The sequence below is a fragment of the Urocampus carinirostris genome, chromosome 2 (genome assembly GCF_059441175.1).
Source record: "Urocampus carinirostris isolate Australia breed hairy pipefish chromosome 2, RoL_Ucar_1.0, whole genome shotgun sequence".
NCBI classification, from domain to species: Eukaryota; Metazoa; Chordata; class Actinopteri; order Syngnathiformes; family Syngnathidae; genus Urocampus; species Urocampus carinirostris.
The window spans coordinates 15,094,937-15,113,466 of record NC_142350.1 but is presented as its reverse complement, the minus strand read 5'-3'; the positions used below and the strand labels follow the sequence as shown (position 1 = coordinate 15,113,466).

Genomic DNA, 18,530 nt, shown 5'->3' with positions numbered 1-18,530 from the left:
CTTTTCTGTTTTTTCTTTTCTTTTTTATTCGTACACTGAGGGGGTCATTGAACATACCGGCAATTCAATTCAACATACATTTTATTTTTTGGGGCGGAATATCATAATTGACCTTTTGGATTCAAACAATAGGGAGGGGGGTTAGTAAAAAGCTTTCTTGCACATTCAACCTCGTCAGTCTCACAGGCAGTGTTGCGCATGTCATACAAATACACACAATGTGGTGATAATACTTTGACTGTGAGTGCAGCGTTCAATAATGTGGGTAATTGATGCATAATGGACTGGAGATGAGGATGCAGACTGTTCCCCTTCCCATGTTGCTGTCATGCAGTTTGCGGGGTGTAAACTAGAGACGGGTTCCATCCAAAACGGAAGTCTGGAAAAAGAAAATTAAAACCGTACCATTTCTTTATATGCGAAGTTCAAGCCGGGGAACATAATCAATTACTTTTTCACAAACCTTCGCTATTCTCCGACTTGCACATCTGCGCAGTTGTCTTTGCTTTCTGAGGCGATGGCTGAATATTCCGCATTCCTGAGAGAAATTAAAAAGTACAGTCATCATTGGCTACTTTGCACTTCGGTTATCGCTGGTTTACTGCTTTGCGGATTACAAAGGCAGGTTAGGGGGGGCTTTGTCAGGTGGGTCAGACTGTGCGTGTGCACCACTGCTGTTCGTCTTATAGCGGGGCGCACAAGTCAATGTGGACACCCAAACAAAGCACAACAACAGTGAGCTTTTAGCTGCTGGATACATTTAAAAGAAATTCATAATTTAAATCGTACTCTGAAGAAAGTTAAAAGAGCACAAAGAAATGGTTATTACCAGCGGGTGCTCTGTGGGTCGGGAGAAAAAGCAATATCGGGGCCGCAAATCCGACCTGCTGTAGCTAGGCTAGGTAACAACTCTCACAAGCCACCTCTGTCGAGCCAGTATCTCACCAACATCAGATCCATTACCCACTAAACTGATGACCTGGAGCTACAACTCATGGGAAACCGCTACAGTCGGACTAGTTATATTTTAACAATTGTGGAATCTGGCTCAGCTTGAGAATACCCGATGCTGACGTGCAGCCAGCCGGACGCTTTCGAAATCGCTTCCTTACACTAATAGGAGAAGCCTTACAATTTTATTGTACTTTTGTATAATGAGAATAAAAATCATTCATTCAAGTGCAATTCTATGTCTGCCATTAAAGCGATGTTGGAAGGTACAGTTAAGGGTTTAACAAATATTATAATTTAAGCCTATTACCAATATATTAATCTGTTCCTTTCTAATTTTCAAACTAAGGCAGATTGTTTGTTGGCCAGAAACGTCATGCTAACATCACAGCAGAGTTACCTCCCTAATCGATCTCAAAGTTTCTTACTCCTGCCTTTGTAATTTATTAAATACCCTATTATTACATTGAAACCAAAGAACAAACTGTTTTTGCTGGCTGAGGTATTTGTTTAACAGATAAAAGTGACACATTTTTGGAATGAAAATTTCCCCTCCCCCTCAGTGATTTGGTATCAGTATTGTCACACCCCGCTACCCGTCAATGCTGAGGTCTGCCTGATCACTGAAGACCGGGAGGATGTTTTACACTGAAAAACAACACCGACCAGATGACGAAGGTGCTGTATCTGAGTCAGATCAGAAGGCTTCTCCTGCTACTTGTAACCATGGAAACCAGCATTATCTGTCCCATGTGATGGAGCTGCAATTAGAAATATGTCCAATTGATGTTGATGGAGCCAAGCACTACTCTCAAAGCAACTGGAACTACTGGACTGTCTCAGAAAATTAGAATATTGTGATAAAGTTCTTTATTTTCTGTAATGCAATTAAAAAAACAAAAATGTCATACATTCTGGATTCATTACACATCAACTGAACTATTTCAAGCCTTTTATTATTTGAATATTGCTGATTTTGGCTTACAGCTGAAAAAAACTCAAAAATCCTATCTCAAAATATTAGAATACTTCCTCAGACCAAGTAAAAAAAATAATTTTATAACAGCAAAACTAAATCAAACATTTGAAAATGTCCATTGATGCACTCAGTACTTGGTTGGGAATCCTTTTGCACGGATTACTGCATCAATCCGGCGTGGCATGGAGGCAATCAGCCTGTGGCATTGCTGAGGTGTTATTGATGCCCAGGATGCTTCGATAGCGGCCTTCAGCTCATTTGCATTTGTAGGTCTGGTGTCTTTCATCTTCTTCTTAACTATACCCCACAAATTCTCGATGGGGTTCAGGTCAGGGGAATTAGCAGGCCAATCAAGGACAGTGATGCCATGGTCAGTGCACCAGTTACTGGTGGTTTTGGCACTGTGGGCAGGTGCCAAATCATGCTGGAAAATGAAATCCTCATCTCCATAGAGCTTTTCAGCAGATGGAAGCATGTAGTGCTCTAAAATCTCTTGGTACACAGTTGCATTTACTCTGGACTTGATGAAACACAGTGGACCAACATCAGCAGCTGACATGGCTCCCCAAACCATTGCTGACTGTGGGAACTTCACCCTGGATTTCAAGCAACTTGGATTTTGCTCCTCTCCAGCCTTTCTCCAGACTCTGGCGCCTTGACTTCCAAATGAAATGCAAAACTTGCTTTCGTCTGAAAAGAGGACTTTGGACCACTCTGCAACTGTCCAGTGCTTCTTCTCCATAGCCCAAGTCAGACGCTTCTTCCGTTGTCTTGAGTTCAGAAGTGGCTTGACCATGGGAATACGGCTATTGTAGCCCATTTCCCGGACACGTCTGTGAACTGTGGCTTTTGATACCTGGACTCCAGCTTTAGCCCACTGTCTTTGAAGCGCCCTCAAATTCTGGAAGCGGCTCTTCTTCACAATTTTGTTAAGGCTGCGGTCATCTCTCTTGGTTGTGCACCGTTTCCGGCCACATTTTTCCCTTCCAACAGACTTTTTGTGGATATGCTTTGAAACTGCACTCTGTGAACAGCCTGCTCTTTGAGAAATTTCTTTTTGTGTCTTACCCTCCTTATGGAGGGTATCAATGATGGTCCTCTGGACAGCAGTCAGATCAGCAGTGATTTAGTTTACTGAACCAAGCTGAGTGTTTTTAAGGCTCAGGAAACCCTCGCAAGGTGTTTCGAGTTAATTAAGGTGATTAGTTTAATAGCCTACTTGTATACTTTTTCATGATATTCTAATATTTTGAGATATGATTTTTGAGTTTTCTTAAGCTGTAAGCCAAATTCAGCAATATTAAAATAAAAGGCTTGAAATAGTTCAGTTGATGTGTAATGAATCCAGAATGTATGACATTTTTGTTTTTTTAATTGCATTACAGAAAATAAAGAACTTTATCACAATATTCTAATTTTCTGAGACAGTCCAGTATATTACTTCTCTTTTTTTTCTCCCTCTCTTTTTCACTCTTTTTGTTTCTCACTTTCTCTCTCTCTCTCTCTCTCTCTCCTTTTGTCTCTTTTCCCCATCTCTTTCTTCTCTCTCTATTTTTCTATATCACTGTCTCTCCTCTCCTTTCTCTACCTATTTTGTCTCTCTTTCTCTCGATCATTCTTTCCCTCCTTCTCCCCGTTTTTTCTCATTAATATTACTGTGCCTCTATGTCTCTCTTTTTCTTTCTCACCCTCTCACTCTTTTCTTTATATAACTGTTTTTCTTTTCTCACTCTCCTCCTTTTTTATCTTCCCCTCTTTTTCTCCCCCCCCTTTTACTCTTTTTCTCTCCTCTTAAATCTACTAGTCCGCCCCCCCTGAGTTTCTGCCATGTGGCCCCCGACTCCAAACGAGTTTGACACCCGTGCTTTAGGGGGTCGCTTATATGTGATGTAGGCTTATATGTGAGTATATGCAGTACTTGAAGTCATTCTGTTTTTTTTGAAAAAAGGTGAATATTCTATCTCTGCTTTAAACAGCACCATACTTCCATTGGATAGAATCGAGAAGTGGATATTATATTGATTTGGGTCGCAGCTTGTCATTAGGGTGGAATGGCAGGTCCTGAAGTCAGACCAGTCGAGAACCAGTGCTAACAAATATACATACGCTGCTTCTCTTAAGGCTTCTTCCCCGGCCGCTGCTATTTTCCGGTAGCAGTATATCATTTCGATGAGGAGCCACACTTGCAGGCCGATGATGGACACGTACATCATCACTTCCGACACGATGGATGCCGTCCCTCTAGTGGCTGCGTGCAGAAACGCGGCGTCACAAACAAAATCCGTCGATTCGGTTCCCAATTTTGCCGTTACCTTTGGCCAACACGTTGAGGTGGACCACTTTGCTGATGATGGTGGTGTTCTCGTAATTGTCGTAGGTGAGGATGCGGTTGAAGAAGCAGCGGTAAGTTCCCGAGTCGTTGAAGGTGACGTTGAGGATGTAGATGGACGCGTCCTGGATGTCGTTGCTCCTCTTGCTTCCATTCCAGTGCAGCCGGTCCATGAAGATTTCGCTCTCGACCATGGGGCCCATCTCGTTGTAGGTGTAGATCTGGAGATAAGGACAAGGTCTCTACTCGTGGGGTATTTCTGCATTGTATTTAATCAATTGCGTGATCCATCTTTCGAGATATCGCTACTCGCCAAAGGTATCGATACTGATATCGACCATCACAGGTTTGTGATTGAGTGATCAGGAACTAAAGGCTCACAGAAGATGCTTGGAAAGTTCCTCTGAACACACCCTTTTAAGAACTTTCAAAGCCAATTCCTCCAGTACCGTTAAAAGAAGAAATGTGGTTTGAATTGTGTATTTTGCAGAGCAACAAATATGTCCGCGATTTACATGTGTGATTTTTAATCTTGCATTTATCAAGATACGATTTTTATATTTGGAGTAAAACGTTAGTATGTTCGTTTTTTGGGACAAATCTCTCCACATATAGGTGTTGAATGAAAATCACATACATTTTCAGTTGCAGGAATTTTTTTCCAGTCCCATTTACAAATGGGAAACACTGCCTTAAATTTTTACGTGGCTCATAATAAATCCCCATAATTCATACATAATCTACATACTAATACTCATTTCCTAGTGCTATTTGGGTCTAGCATGCACCTGTCTGTAAGTCGTTGGCTTCATAGGACAATGCTGTACAAACTAAAGTCAGATGCGATTAATCATTACGGAAGAAGAAATGCAATGGCCGGGCGAAGCCACAAGAGAGTGCATTTTCAGCTTTGTTTTCAAGCAGATTTGTTTGAAAACATAGCAACGAATTCAAGCATTTACAAGCACTTCACTCATAATTTAAGCGCTTTTCAACCCTGAAAAACACAAAATTGATACATTTTCAAGGCTATCAAGCATACGTACAAACCCTGTATTTAACCTACTTTATTGTTCTGCATACTTATTTTGGATTGACAGGTGAATGTTAGGCATGATAGCCTGTGTTGGTGCACTATGGAATTTTTTTGATTGTTTGAAGTTACAAGACCTATTTTTTTCCCCTTTACAGATTACTTAATCTCTGTCTTGGTACATTATACACTCAAGCGGACTCCATATTAGATCTGATCACCTGCACAAAGTCCTCTTCTCCTTTGGCTTTAAAGTACCACTCGACTGTGGCTGTAGCTTTGACTTCGCTCCTCATCTTGCAGGAGATGCAACCCAGTTTAAAGCCTTTGCCGACCACCGCTTCCGTATCCGAGTCTACCTCCGCACACGCCCCATCGCACTGGAGCACTGAAAGTATATTAAACATATCCGATTACATCTAAAGTAAGACTTTGAAAAACAGGAAACGAGGAGAAACTTACCAAATAATGTGCAGGAGAGGAAAAGGAGCAGGATGCGGATTGCTTTCATGTCACTGACAGGAACTTGGTGCATCAAAAACGACTTCTACTCGCTCAGTGTACTTTAAACTCCAAAGAGTTACCGATTATTATGAATAACAGTTCGAAAACTGGCAGGTTTTCAAAGCTGGCACGGCAACACAGCAAAACTAGCAGCTATACATGCATTATTGTGTGCAAATTATGCCTTAGTAATGTGCTTGTTATAATGACGGGAAAGTATTGCAGCTAGCAGACGTTAAAACATGTGCTTCTATTTTAAAAAAACAACAATTGATTGGCTCCTGGTTTATCAAAGCAATTCAAGTGAAGACATGCACTGATTCAATTCTTATTTCCCTGAGGTTTTAAAACCTCGTTCCACCTGCCGGGGAATTCGTGCACTCCAATGGGATTAGATAACGGACATTATTCTTGAATCTGTTTTGGTACCATGCTACGTTTTAAAATACGCACGTATGATGTTAATCTCCGAGGTAATTGAACAGCAATCCGTGGAAGACCCTAAACTAAAATAGAAATAAACATTTATCTTAATTTTAACGCCTACTGTGGTCAATTTGGAGGCCTTCTCCGGTAGAAAACGTAGTCCTGAATATTCCCCACGACGAACAATGATTTACTCCCCCCCTCAGCTCTCGAATGATCCCTCTCGTATCAAACGAACCTTTAGTGATGCTTGCATCTCGGTTTGATCCGTTCGAGCGCAATCGAATGCGTAAATAGCGAAGGAAACAATGTAGGATGCGCCTCGTGTTCGGTTATTGCTGCGCCACAGCAGCAAATCTGCATCCCGCTGCACAGGATGATGCAGTGCGGTGAAACGGACGTGCACTTAGTGCCGTGTTGGATACAAATTATTAGCGTTAGTTCATTAGAAAGAAAAGATTTTTTTACAATCGTTTTACGAGTGCATCATTGTTTATGAAAAGAAAAGAAAGATGTACTCCAGATAAAAGTGTTGCAATGATATTTAGAAGGTACTGTCTCTTTAAGAGATGCCCTTATGGGCGGGGTGGCGCCCGTGGTAATCACGTCTCTTACCAAACAAAATATAACAGAAAACGCTTTTGATAAAATGGTCATTTTGAATGACGCTTCAAAGTTGAAAAATGACTAAAAAAAGGCGTTTGGATTCTTCTCATTCGACCATGAAGTGCTCTTAAACAGGACAGTTAACATTAGCATAAACTCAACAGCAACAGTTTTGCAAAAAGTAGATCTCTATTGATTGGGTGTCAAAACCAAGGCGTGCGGGCCACATTTGGTTACCTTCTTTTGTGTATGTGGACCACAAACCCTTGGCACAAGTTTTTTTGACATCTAATCCAAGGGTGTCAAACTCTCAGTGTGGCCGGACTAGTAGATTAAAGAGAAGAGGAAAGACAGAAAGGGAAAGAAAGAAAGGGCAGAATATAGAAAAAAGGAAGATAGTGAGAAAGAGAAATGGAGAGGGGAAAAGAAAGAGAGAAAGAGACATACAGAGAGCAAAATAGATGGACAAAGATGGAAAGAGAAAATGTCGGAAAGAGAGAAACAAAGAGAGATAGCAAAAAATAGGAGGGAGAATGGCGAAAAAGAGATAGAGAGAGAAAGAAAGAGAAAACAAAAATACATAAGGACAGTAAGAGAGAGAGAGAAAGATGACAAAAAAGAGAAAGAGTGAGAAAATAATCAAGACCGAGACTAAGAGAGTAATAAAGAAAGGTAAGAAAAAGAGAGGGACAGAGCGAGAAAGACAAAAAGAGAAGGGAGAAAGAAAGACAGACAACTAGAGAAAATAGCAAGAGAAAGAAAGTCAAAGAGAGGAAGGAAAGTGAGAGAGGAGAGACAGCGAAAGAGAAAAAGAGATATATAGAGAGAAGAAAGAGGGAATGAGACAGAGAGCGAAAAAAAGAGAGAGAAAAGAGAGGGATGGAGATAGGATAAGAGAGATGAAAAAGGAAGGGACAGAGAAAAATAGAATAAAGGGGAAGGGAAAAAAGAGAGACAAAGAGAAAGCACGAAATGAGTCAGAAAGAGTAAGAAAAAGAAATAAAGACGATAAGAGAAAAAGACAGAGAAAAAGATGGCGAGAGAAAGAAAGAGAGGAAGAAAGAGAAACAGCAAGAGAGAAATACATCCAGCTTCAGTTGCTCTGCGATTGGCGCTGGGGTCCAGCAAAATCGATTGCACATATATAAAACCGCAGTTCGTTTTTCTCCCGCGCTTCTCTCACTGTTGGCCCGGAGGCCGGATCCAAACCCTTGCCGGGCCTAATCCGGCCTGCAGACTGCACGTTTGACACCTCTGATCTCATCAAAAGTTGCCATTAAAATGAGGACTTTCCCTTTCCAGGAACCTTCAAAGAATCCGATTCAAATTCTTAAGATAAAGCTAACATTGCACATTGAAAATAACAAAAGAAATCTTTTTCAGCACAGTGTTTTCCAACCCTTTTTTTGAAGACTAAGAACACTTTAATATTTTAAAGAATTCATGTTTCAAAACAAATCTATGGCACCATTTTCATGTTTTCTATGTTTTTCAAATTTTTAATTATTGTGTTTTCTAGATCGACAGTATTAAGTTTTCTCCTGAATATTTGTCGGTTTATAAGGTGTACTTGATTATAAGGCGCACTTTCGAATTCTGGCAAATTTGGGTTTTAGGTGCGCCTACTTGTCCAAAAAGTACCGTATTTATTTGCAGAACAATCTTAAACAGCTAAGTTAATAGATATACTTCCCTGTACCACCTGACGAGCAGATAGTAAGTATATCAAACTAAAAGCTCTCGCGGTACACTAGTGTGCCCCGGCGCTCAGGTTGAAAAACACTGCGATAGCATCTATGCGTCACAATCCCAGGAAGCAAAATCCAAAATGGCTGGCTGGATCTTTTCATTTATTGATTCTGTATATCACAAGGACGGTCATATTTTTCTGGTCACATGCTAACTGGTAGCAGTTTACAGAAAGCGTGCACCCATCTGTGATCAGAATTTTTCTCGACAGAATCCGTAATGAATTTTAGCTCGGGGGCCACATGGCAGAAATAAAAACTCTCAAGGCGGCTGGACTAGTAAATTAAAAATAAGAAAGAAGGAGAGAAAAAGCGGTAGAGAAAGAAAATGAGAGGAAAGGAAAGGGAGAGAACGAGAGAAAGCAAGAAAGAAGGAAAAGAGATGGAGGGATACAAAAGAGAGACAGACAAATAGAGAAAGAGATAGTAAGAAAGAAAGAAAGAAAGAAAGAAAATGATAGCGAGCAAGAAAAAGACAGAGAGAAAAAGAGAAAGAAAGAAAATGATAGCGAGCAAGAAAAAGACAAAGAGAGAAAAACAGAAAGAATGGAAGAAAGGGTGAGAGAAAATAGTAAGAGAGAGTGAGAGGAAAAGAGATGAAGAAAGAGAGATAGAAAGTGGGAGGGAGGAAAAAAAGAGAAAAATAGAAAATAGAGGGAGAGAGTGAGAAAGGGGAGAGAGTAAATAAATAGAAAGACAGAGAGTAAGAGAGAGAGAAAGAAAAAAGAGCAGAGAGAGAGAGAGAGAGAGAGAGAGAGAGAGAGGAAAACAGTAAGAAAGAAAGAGAGAGATAAAGAGAGAGAGAGGGAGACATAAAGAAAGAAAGGAAAAGAGAGAGCAAAAGAAAAATAAGGAGAAAAAAGTGATTGAGAAAGAGAGCAAGAGACAGAGAAAGAGAGATAGAGAGAGACAGAGAGAGAGAGAGAGTGAGTGACAGAGAGAGAGAACAAGAGAGTGAGAAAGAAAGAGACAAAGAAAAAAAGAAAAGGAATACAGCGACAGTTGCTTTGCAAGTGGCGCTTGGCTCAACACATTTGAAACTGCAGCTCATTTTTCTCTTGTGCCATTCTCAGCATTGTCTCACAAGCTGAATCAAAACTTTTGGCGGGCCCGATCCAGCCCGTGGGCCGCATGCTTGACACCCCTGCCATAACAAGTTCATGAAAGAAAATGCAAATACCTTGGGTAAGTTCCACAGACAGTTAAAGTCCAACGAGGAGACGTTAAAAGGGAGTATATCGTGGAAAAGCCGGTAGAGCCTGATGATCTTACTGCTTGGTGAGGCGCGAAGCCGAAAGCGCCGGTGATATGACGAACGGGTGATAATGGATTCCGACTCCCTTCCCTTACTGAAATGCCTGAGGTTTGTCACAGCTTTACCAGTCCATTTTTCAAGGAAGTCCCACAGATCTCTCAAATATTGCTTACACGCTGATAAAAATCCAATATATATCGTGTACTTCTCGCACAAGTAATGGCTCAATAAATGCATAATGGGTTTCCGATACAAGTGCAGCTTTGCTTATGTGCCTGGCAAACTATATCTCTATTTTGTTATTACAGTGCTGGTACCATGCTCTCGCTCTCTCTGTGTGCTTCAGATTTGAGGTCTCGATCAAGGAAAGAAACATAGAAGACTGGAGAGGGAGATGGAAGCCTTTTCTCCTCCGTAAGTTGTCATGCGGGGGGGAAAAGGAGAAAAATTTGTATTCCAAAGTGAAAACCTGAAGAAGAAAAAATATATATATATGTTTGTATTTATTATTGCTTTTGATGTTAATTTCTCAAACACACCTTCGCTATTCTCCTACTTGCGCCCCTGCGCAATTGTCTTTGCTTTCCGAGGCTATCGCTAAATATTCCGCATTCCTGAAAGAAAAAGAACATGAAATTTAATACTTCTTTAAACAGTACCATCTTTCTTTTATTTAAGTATTTTGGCAAAAACAAAGAATGTTTCGACCTTGTCCTGTCAAGCTTTTTATTTCAAAATAAAAGCGCTATCGTTTTGGTGCATGTAAATACACTGATTAACCATATATACAGTGAACAAAGTAAGTATTCGGAAACCCTGCTATATTGCTATTTCTCCCATTTAGAAATTATGGAGGATCTGAAATTTTCATGTCCCCTGTGAAAGAGATAAACGAAAAAGAAAAATCCGGGAATCACGATGCATGCTTTTTAACTATTTATTTGTGTGATACAGCTGCAAATAAGTATTTGAACACTAGTGTATCATCTAGAATTATGACCACGAAAGACCTGTTAGTGTCACGAACCAGGAACGGAGACAGGACCCATTAGCTTTCGTTTTCTCAGTTTTTATTAATAAAGAGGGAGAGCAAGGCTTGCTTCCACGATCCGATGGCTGACGGACAAGAGGAGCAAGCGATGCGGAAGTGGCACTACCGGGTCTAGCGATGAGGATCGAAGACAGGTAGGAATTACAAGTCGCTGGCCGGGACTGGAGAGCAAAGGCGGTGTCAAGTTCGGAAACGAGGTCGGTAACAGGAGGCAGGCAGGTAGAGGGGCAAAACAGGTCAGGTAACAGGCAGGCAGAACGGGGCGAAGTCAGGTCCGGAAACCGTTTGGCAAAGAAGATCAGACAGAGAAAAGCAGGGCAGGAACGGAGTCGGACGAAAAGGCTTTCTGAGCTGGTGGCAACAGTTCGCATAACGATCTGACGGCTTCCTCTAGCCAGCCAATCAGATGTCCGGGCTGTTGGCGCCAATTAAGCAGTCGCAGGTGCTCTCAATCGGTAATCACGACAGTTAGTCCGCCCATTAGAAGTCCACCTGAGCATGGGCGTGGTAGCGCCATGCTTTGGGGGTGTTTTTCTGCACATGGGACAGTACCAGTGCACTGTATTAAATAGAGGATGACTGGGGCCGTGTATTGTAAGATTTTAGGGAACAACCTCATTCCCTCAGTCAGAATATGGAAGATGGGTCGTGGCTGGGTATTCCAAGACGACAACACACAAGCACACAGCCAGGATGACCAAGGAGTGTCTCCGGAAGAAGCATATCAAGGTTCTAGCATGGCCCAGCCAGTCTCCAGTCCTTAACCCTATCGAAAATCTTTGGAGGGAGCACAAACTTTGTGTTTCTCAGCGACAGCCCAGAAACCTGACTGATCTAGAGAAGATCTGTGTGGAAGAGTGGGCCAAGATCCCTTCTGCAGTGTGTGCAAACCTGATGAAAGACTACAGGAAACGTTTGACCTCTGTAATAGCAAACAAAGGCGACTGTACCAAATATTAACATTCATTTTCTCAGGTGTTTCAAATACTTGTCTGCAGCTATATCACACAACAAAAATCATTTAAAAAAAATCATTCATTGTGATTTCTGGATTTTTCTTTTTAGTTTATCTCTCTCACAGTGGACATGCACCTACGATGAACAGTTCAGACCCCTCCCATGATTTCTAAATGGGAGAAATAGCAAAATAGCAGTGTGTTCAAATACTTATTTTTTTTCACGATAAATATAATATGTATATATATTTTGGGGGAGTTCGGCAGAATAACCAATAAATTATGAGTTCAACTGTTCACCAGGGAATATGCGACATTTAAAAAAAATAGAATGAATACAACATCACACAACTGCAAAAAAATCTTACAATAATCTAGCTGATTTTGAGTATTTTAATATTTCACTGATTCTTAACTTATATTCATCAAACAAATAAGAAAATGATTTCATCAAAATAGAGCTTATATGGTAGATGAAATCTCTTCATTTCCACTACATTTCTTATTTTATATAGTTTCTTTCTTTTTTTGAACTGGACTTTTTTCATTGGTTGGCTGCGATTGTAATTCCTCTGTTCTCATTATTTTTCTTATTTGCTGTATTTCTTTTCTCATTATTTTATTACAAATAATTTAGGATTTTTCAAAATTTTGGGATGACTAGAGAGGAAGGAAGTGAAGGGAAAAGTAAACTATCTTTCCCTCAGGGTTGTACAGAGAAATTCTATATATAGTATGTGTGTGTGTGTTTTTTGTTGTTTACTAAAATAAGTAAAATAGAAAAAAAAACATTGAAACAATATAAGATAAATACATCTTGATATGTGTAAAAATCAACTATAAATAGAATGAATGCAAAATCAGACCATGCACTGAAAAGCATCTGTGTGATTTTAATTATTATTGCAGTGTATAAGGACTTTTTTGTGTAATGATTTAGAAAAATACTATTTATTTTTGTTTGGGTCGTGGATATATTTATTGACTAAAATAAGAAATAATAATAACTTTGGTAAAAATCATAAAATCCAAATAAATCTCAATTTAAAAAAAAACTACAGATATGTATAAATAGAAATGTTTGAATCAAATTGTGTTCATAAAATGAGGTATTTTACAAGTTAAATTATAATAGAATAAGAACAGCAATGATCTGAACGGGTGAAGATTGTTATTCTATATATTTTTCTTTTTTTTTTTACAGTGTCAAAGATTTCCAGCGAAGCACTGAGTAAAATTTGACTAGCTTACAAAAATATTTAACAATGTTACATTAATAAATAAAGGTTGAAATACTCTGTTCCAAAAAGTCCTATTTTCCCGATTGTATCTCACATGCTGGTGATTCTTTGAATGTATTTTTTTAATCTAAAAGTTCAAAACCCGAAAAATTGAAACATGTTAAAAAGTTAGCAATAATAATAGCTGGGATGGGCTCCAGCACCCCCGCGACCCTACTGAGGATAAACGGTGCCGATGATGGATGGATGGATGGCCTTCAGACATTTTGTGAGAAAAGTGTTATAGTACCATGATATAAACACAATTGAATGCCATTTAATGGAGGAACAGTGAAGATGGTATTGTTTCAAAATGATTCAATGTTTGATAAGTCGTTCTCGAATTGTGATCTCCAGTGTACATACGCTGCTTCTCTTAAGGCTTCTTCCCCGGCCGCTGATATTTTCCGGTAGCAGTATATCATCTCGATGAGAAGCCACACTTGCAGGCCGATGATGGACACGTACATCATCACTTCCGACACGATGGATGCCGTCCCTCTAGTGGCTGCGTGCAGAGATGCAAGAGAAACGACGTCATCGGGGAGACTATCTATCCAACGACTCGGCGGTGAGCATTGTACCTTTTTCCACCACGTTGAGGTGGACCACCTTGCTGACCACGGTGGTGTACTCGTAGTTCTCGTAGTTGAGGATGCGGTTGAAGAAACAGCGGTAAGTTCCCGTGTCGTTGAGAGTGACGTTGAGGATGTAGATGGACGCGTCTTGGATGTCGTTGCTCCTCTTGCTTCCATTCCAGTCCAGGCGCTCCAGGAAGTGTTCGTTTTCGATTGATGGGCCCATCTCGCTGTAAGTGTAGATCTGAAGACACAGATGTTCATCTCTACTGAGGCGTTCCTTTACCATATCAACAAAGGGGACCATTTATAGACGTTGTGCTGTGGAATGCTCTTCCCCCTGAGATTCGATATGCAACTTCAGTGGAACTGCTTAAATCTAGGCTTAAAACACACTTCTATTCTATAGCATATGAATAACCTATTTTTTATGTTGACAATGTATGTCTATTATTTGCTATTGCAACATCCATTGCAGCCTGGTCATTCTAGAAGGGGATTACCTTCTCAAGGTTTCTTCATTTTCCTCATGTTGAGGTTTTTCAGTTTTTCCTTGCCCTCATGTAGTTTTTAGATCAGGGAATGGTGTAATAATAGTTTGTGGTTTGTAATAATCTGTGGTCTGTGCAGCCCTTTGAGACCCTTTATGATTGAGGGCTATACAAATAAACATGACTTGACTTGTATGTATATATATATATATATATATATATTTTTTTTATTTTATTTTATGATATTTCTTTTTTTTTTTCTCATTTGACTATATTTTTAAAACTACAATTGTCATTTCCACATTGTAAATAAATCCAGTTAAAAATAATGGAAAAATATATTAAAATAAGAAGACAAATACTTCTAAAAAAAAAAAGGCTAAAAAAGCGAACGATGGCCCTTAAAGTTTAGGAAAATTAAAATAATATTTTCCAAAATTATTTGCTCAATTGTTTTTTTTTCTACTGTATATAACAACATTTTGAATAGTATGAAGGAATCTTCACAATAAATGAAGTACAGATAGAAATAAGGGGAGAATACACTTTAATTATGAAATAATTCTCAAAATGCAGTGAAATAAGAAATAATATTATTTAAAATACTGAGAAAAAAATTACCTTTTCATAAGTACAACTTCTCAGGAAATAATGTTTTCTTTTGTCGGTAGATAATAAATAGTATTAAGAAATTTGTTTTTATTTGTTGAATTCAAAATATATATGTATTGTGAAAAAGCAAGCACTATAATTAAAGCTTCACAATTCAACAAGGCAAGTTAGAAATAAGTTAACACATGCCAAAAAGTAAAAAAGTAATTCTAGAAATATAGAAAATAATAAAAAATCAAGAAATACTGTAAAATTGAAATAAATTATCTTTTCAATTCAACATTTTTTAAAGTCTTGTTTAACATGACATTTGTTCTACTATCTTTCCTATTCTACTGAATTAAAAAAATAGAATTGTTAGTTAATGTAATGATTACTGATTGGAATCAGCTGTGCCCACTCATTTGGGGCCAACTGCCGCTGGTTCTGATTGGCTCCCTATCAGGATTTTAACCCAGTCCTGTCAATCCCCTGTTGTCAGTCTGTTTGCGAACCTTAGTATATACTAGGCAAGCCTTTTTCGACCCTGACTCCCACTTGTCCCGTTTTTGCTTCCGTCTGTCTCCGGCTTCGACCCGTTTGATCTTGACCACGTCTGCTCTCCTGTCCCGGCTTACGACCTCTTTCTGTCCCCGACTACGTCCACTCTCCTGTTCTGGCTTACGACTCGTTTCCGATCCCGACCACGTTTTTGCTCTCCTGTCTTGTTACCAAACCACTATCTGAAAAAACAAGCCTTACCAAATTGCTGTTTGGGGAACTCGAAGCAGCAAAAAGCTTATGTGCAAAAACATTATTGTGCAGTTAGGTCACTTAGTCTTTGTCGTATGTATTCTTCCTCGTGCTTTTTAGCACTTGTTTTTAGTTGCACGACACAATACAGAGTGACATCTAGTGGTTAAATAATACTCGGCTATTGACCCATTTTTTTCTGTCCCTGACACCGCCATTGCTCGCTACGGAAGATCCACTTCTGTGTTCGGATCACATTCCGAGTATTAGAGCGACTTGGTTCCCGCGCCCAGCGAACACCGGATCGTGGGCGCAGCCTTTCCGCTTCCCTTCAATAAAACTTGCAAGAAACGTAACGCAAGTGGGTCCTGTTTCAGTTCTGGTCCTGACAGCTCAACTATGCATTTTTTCAAATCAAAATCAAGGGAAAAATCGACTAAAATAAGAACAATCGTTTTAAAATTATAGTTAAAGAGGAAAACAATTCTGAAATTATATTCTGGCAAGATGTAACAATTTGAAAAATATGCCAAAATGGCAAAAAAATGAAAGTTTGCTAATGTCTAGACAACATAACGCATTTTTTAGTGTATCCTTTGGTGAACTAAAGCTTTATTTCTCATCTTATTCTGGGAAACATGCTCATAAATGACTTTTTATGCAATGTATGCAATTTTCCCATTTAAATGTTTTTTAAAAATTCTTTATACTTCTGCCTGAAATAATCACTCAAATAGAAAATGAAAAATAAACTAATAGTCTATGCATTCAATGACTAAAAAATTAATAATGATAATAAAATACTCAGCCAATGTAAAAACACATTTTCTTTAACTAATGACATGTCCAGTAGTTTTCCATCACCAACAGCAGAGGACAATGCACAAGGTCAACACTGCTGTGTGTCAAACATATTGACACCCGGCCACTATCATGCATGCTAGCCTCCCTACACAAACACAGGTGTCCCCCTACTACCTGTACAAAGTCCACTTCTCCTTTGGGCTTGAAGTACCATTCCACAGTGGCGCTGGCTTTGACTTCACTCCTCCTCTTGCAGGAGATGCAAGTTAGCTTGAAGCCTCGACCCACCACCGCCTCCGTGTCCGAGTCAGGTTCTGCGCACGCACCGTTGCACTGGTGCACTGTTTGGATATCACCATCACATTATCGCACATTTATCGCATTTTTGAGGCTTTAAAAGTGTGGTACTCACCAAACAATGTGCAGGAGAGAAAAAGGAGCAAGATGTGAACGGGAGTCATGTCTTTGATTGGGGGTCGCTTGATCTTGGGGTTTTCAAAACTTCCTATGCACGCCTAATCTACTTCACTTATGTTTCCTTTAAATAGTTTTCATATGAGATATTTAATTAAGTGCATTGTAATGTGCAAAAAATCCAGCTAAAAGTCTTGACGTATACCCCCCAAAAATACACCTGTTTACCTCTTTGGCTGTAATAAACAATTTCTTGGTTTTATTGCGATATTGCTAGACAAAATGAGCTATCATTTGCAACAGAAAACAGCATGTGCAAGATTGCAATTCGTAAAAACGACTCACAGTGCCCTCCGGTATTTCACCTTGAGATTTGCCTTTTCCCTGAGCTTGTTCAAATGACATTTAGTTGACATTATTCAACCAACCCGGGAAGAGATCACGCTCATTTCTAACGTCTCGTGACACACATTAGTGTTTACATATGAGTTACACGCCACTAACTGACTATTGGAGTGGATTAAAATCTTTTACAAGATTTAAGATGACACAAATCGTGAAAATATAGATCACACTCAAGCTGATCGCCTACTTCCGAGAGTCTCCTCCGGGGCAAAAGATGGGACGTCCTCTAGAGTCCCACGATGAAAAACGTGAAATTTCAGTTAAGTACGCAACGAGCCCTTTTGCAGATATGAAATAATCCACGGTGGCGATGATACGGGAAATCAATTCGCAGACATGAAATCGAATCCATTCTCCAAACGAAGGGTGAAAAAAGCTTCAGAGGTGGATATGTCCTTGAAGTGATCCTGGCGCCTTATGCTGCGCCACATCAGCAGCTCTCTCTCAGTGAGCGCTGCAGATGTACTGCGGTAAAAATGAGCGACGAGAGCCAATAACGGCTTATACTCACCCCGTCCCTAATTATTTGTGTCCTCTTCGTTTGAAATAAAACGCTAGCTATAGCACATTTGCAGTTTTTTTCTCCCGTATTTGCGCAGCAAGAAACTAAAGGAGCTGCAAAAACTCTGCTCGATTATTCGGCGTACACTACTGGCCCTTTAAGAACGTTCTGGCCGGACGAGGTGACCCACTGGCTCCATCTCGTGGGGCCGGACTAGTAGATTAAAGACAAAGACAGGAAGACAGAGGGGAAAGAGAAGGACAGAGAGAGTTAAAAATAAAGAGACAAGTAGAGCAAGAGAGAAAGAGAGAGAAAGAGAGAAAAAACAAAATAGAGGGTGAGAGAAAGAGAGAGAGAGAGAGAGAGAGAGAGAGAGAGAGAGAGAGAGGGAGAGAGAGAGAGAGAGAGAGAGGGGAAGAGAGAAAGAGAGATAGAGTGAAATGAAAAATGAGAAAAAGAGAAGGAGTTCGAAATATAGAACGAGAGCAAAAGGACGAGACGGAGAGAGAATGGGAGAAAGAAAGAAAAAAGTTAAAGAACAAAAAAGAAACAAGGAAAAAAAGAGCAAAAGTCAGAGAGCAAGAAAGAAAGAAAAATAACAAAGGAGAGGAAAGAAAGAAAGAGTAAAAAAGAGAGAAATAAGGAAGAGAATAGAGAAATTAAGAGAGATATAGAGAAATAGAGAGACACAAAGAGGGGGCAGACGCGCAGAGAGAAAGAGGAAGAGAGAAAAGAGAGAGATAGAAAGATGAACACAGAAAGAGAGAGAAAAGAGAGCATGGGACAGAGAAAGAATGACAGAGAGAAAATGGGAAAAGAGAGAAGAGAAAGAGAAAGAAAGGAATAAAAATGAAAGAGAAAGAAAGACAGGGAT

The 18,530-nt window shown here is 39.7% G+C and overlaps 2 protein-coding genes across 2 annotated transcripts; both read right to left on the bottom strand.

The window, feature by feature from the left end:
* Positions 1 to 63: 63 nt before the first annotated feature.
* LOC148371149 (sodium channel regulatory subunit beta-1-like) lies at positions 64 to 6,779 on the bottom strand. The gene is made up of 6 exons (XM_088329074.1): positions 5,755 to 6,779; positions 5,514 to 5,680; positions 4,243 to 4,480; positions 4,037 to 4,178; positions 464 to 538; positions 64 to 379 (listed from the first exon to the last, which is right to left on the bottom strand). Exons 1-5 carry the CDS (start codon positions 5,825 to 5,827, stop codon positions 469 to 471), a joined length of 690 nt encoding a protein of 229 aa, XP_088185200.1. The 5' UTR covers positions 5,828 to 6,779; the 3' UTR covers positions 64 to 379; positions 464 to 468.
* A 1,882-nt stretch (positions 6,780 to 8,661) lies between these two features.
* Positions 8,662 to 17,981, bottom strand: LOC148371148 (sodium channel regulatory subunit beta-1-like). Its single transcript, XM_088329075.1, has 6 exons — positions 16,748 to 17,981; positions 16,510 to 16,676; positions 13,703 to 13,940; positions 13,485 to 13,626; positions 10,371 to 10,445; positions 8,662 to 10,300 (listed from the first exon to the last, which is right to left on the bottom strand). Exons 1-5 carry the CDS (start codon positions 16,794 to 16,796, stop codon positions 10,376 to 10,378), a joined length of 666 nt encoding a protein of 221 aa, XP_088185201.1. The 5' UTR covers positions 16,797 to 17,981; the 3' UTR covers positions 8,662 to 10,300; positions 10,371 to 10,375.
* Positions 17,982 to 18,530: the final 549 nt, after the last annotated feature.

Bases quoted from the DNA above. Each gene is read 5' to 3' on its own strand.
- LOC148371149 (XM_088329074.1), bottom strand. From the start codon at position 5,827: ATGCACCAAGTTCCTGTCAGTGACATGAAAGCAATCCGCATCCTGCTC. The intron at 5,681-5,754 runs GTAAGTTTCTCC...ATATACTTTCAG, and splicing joins CCTCTCCTGCACATTATTTG to TGCTCCAGTGCGATGGGGCG. The intron at 539-4,036 runs GTATGTATATTT...AATTTCTCTCAG, and splicing joins GAAGCCTTAAGAGAAGCAGC to GAATGCGGAATATTCAGCCA.
- LOC148371148 (XM_088329075.1), bottom strand. From the start codon at position 16,796: ATGACTCCCGTTCACATCTTGCTCCTTTTTCTCTCCTGCACATTGTTT. The intron at 13,941-16,509 runs GTAGTAGGGGGA...CTGTGTCTTCAG, and splicing joins GAGAAGTGGACTTTGTACAG to ATCTACACTTACAGCGAGAT. The intron at 10,446-13,484 runs GTATGTACACTG...TTTTTCTTTCAG, and splicing joins GAAGCCTTAAGAGAAGCAGC to GAATGCGGAATATTTAGCGA.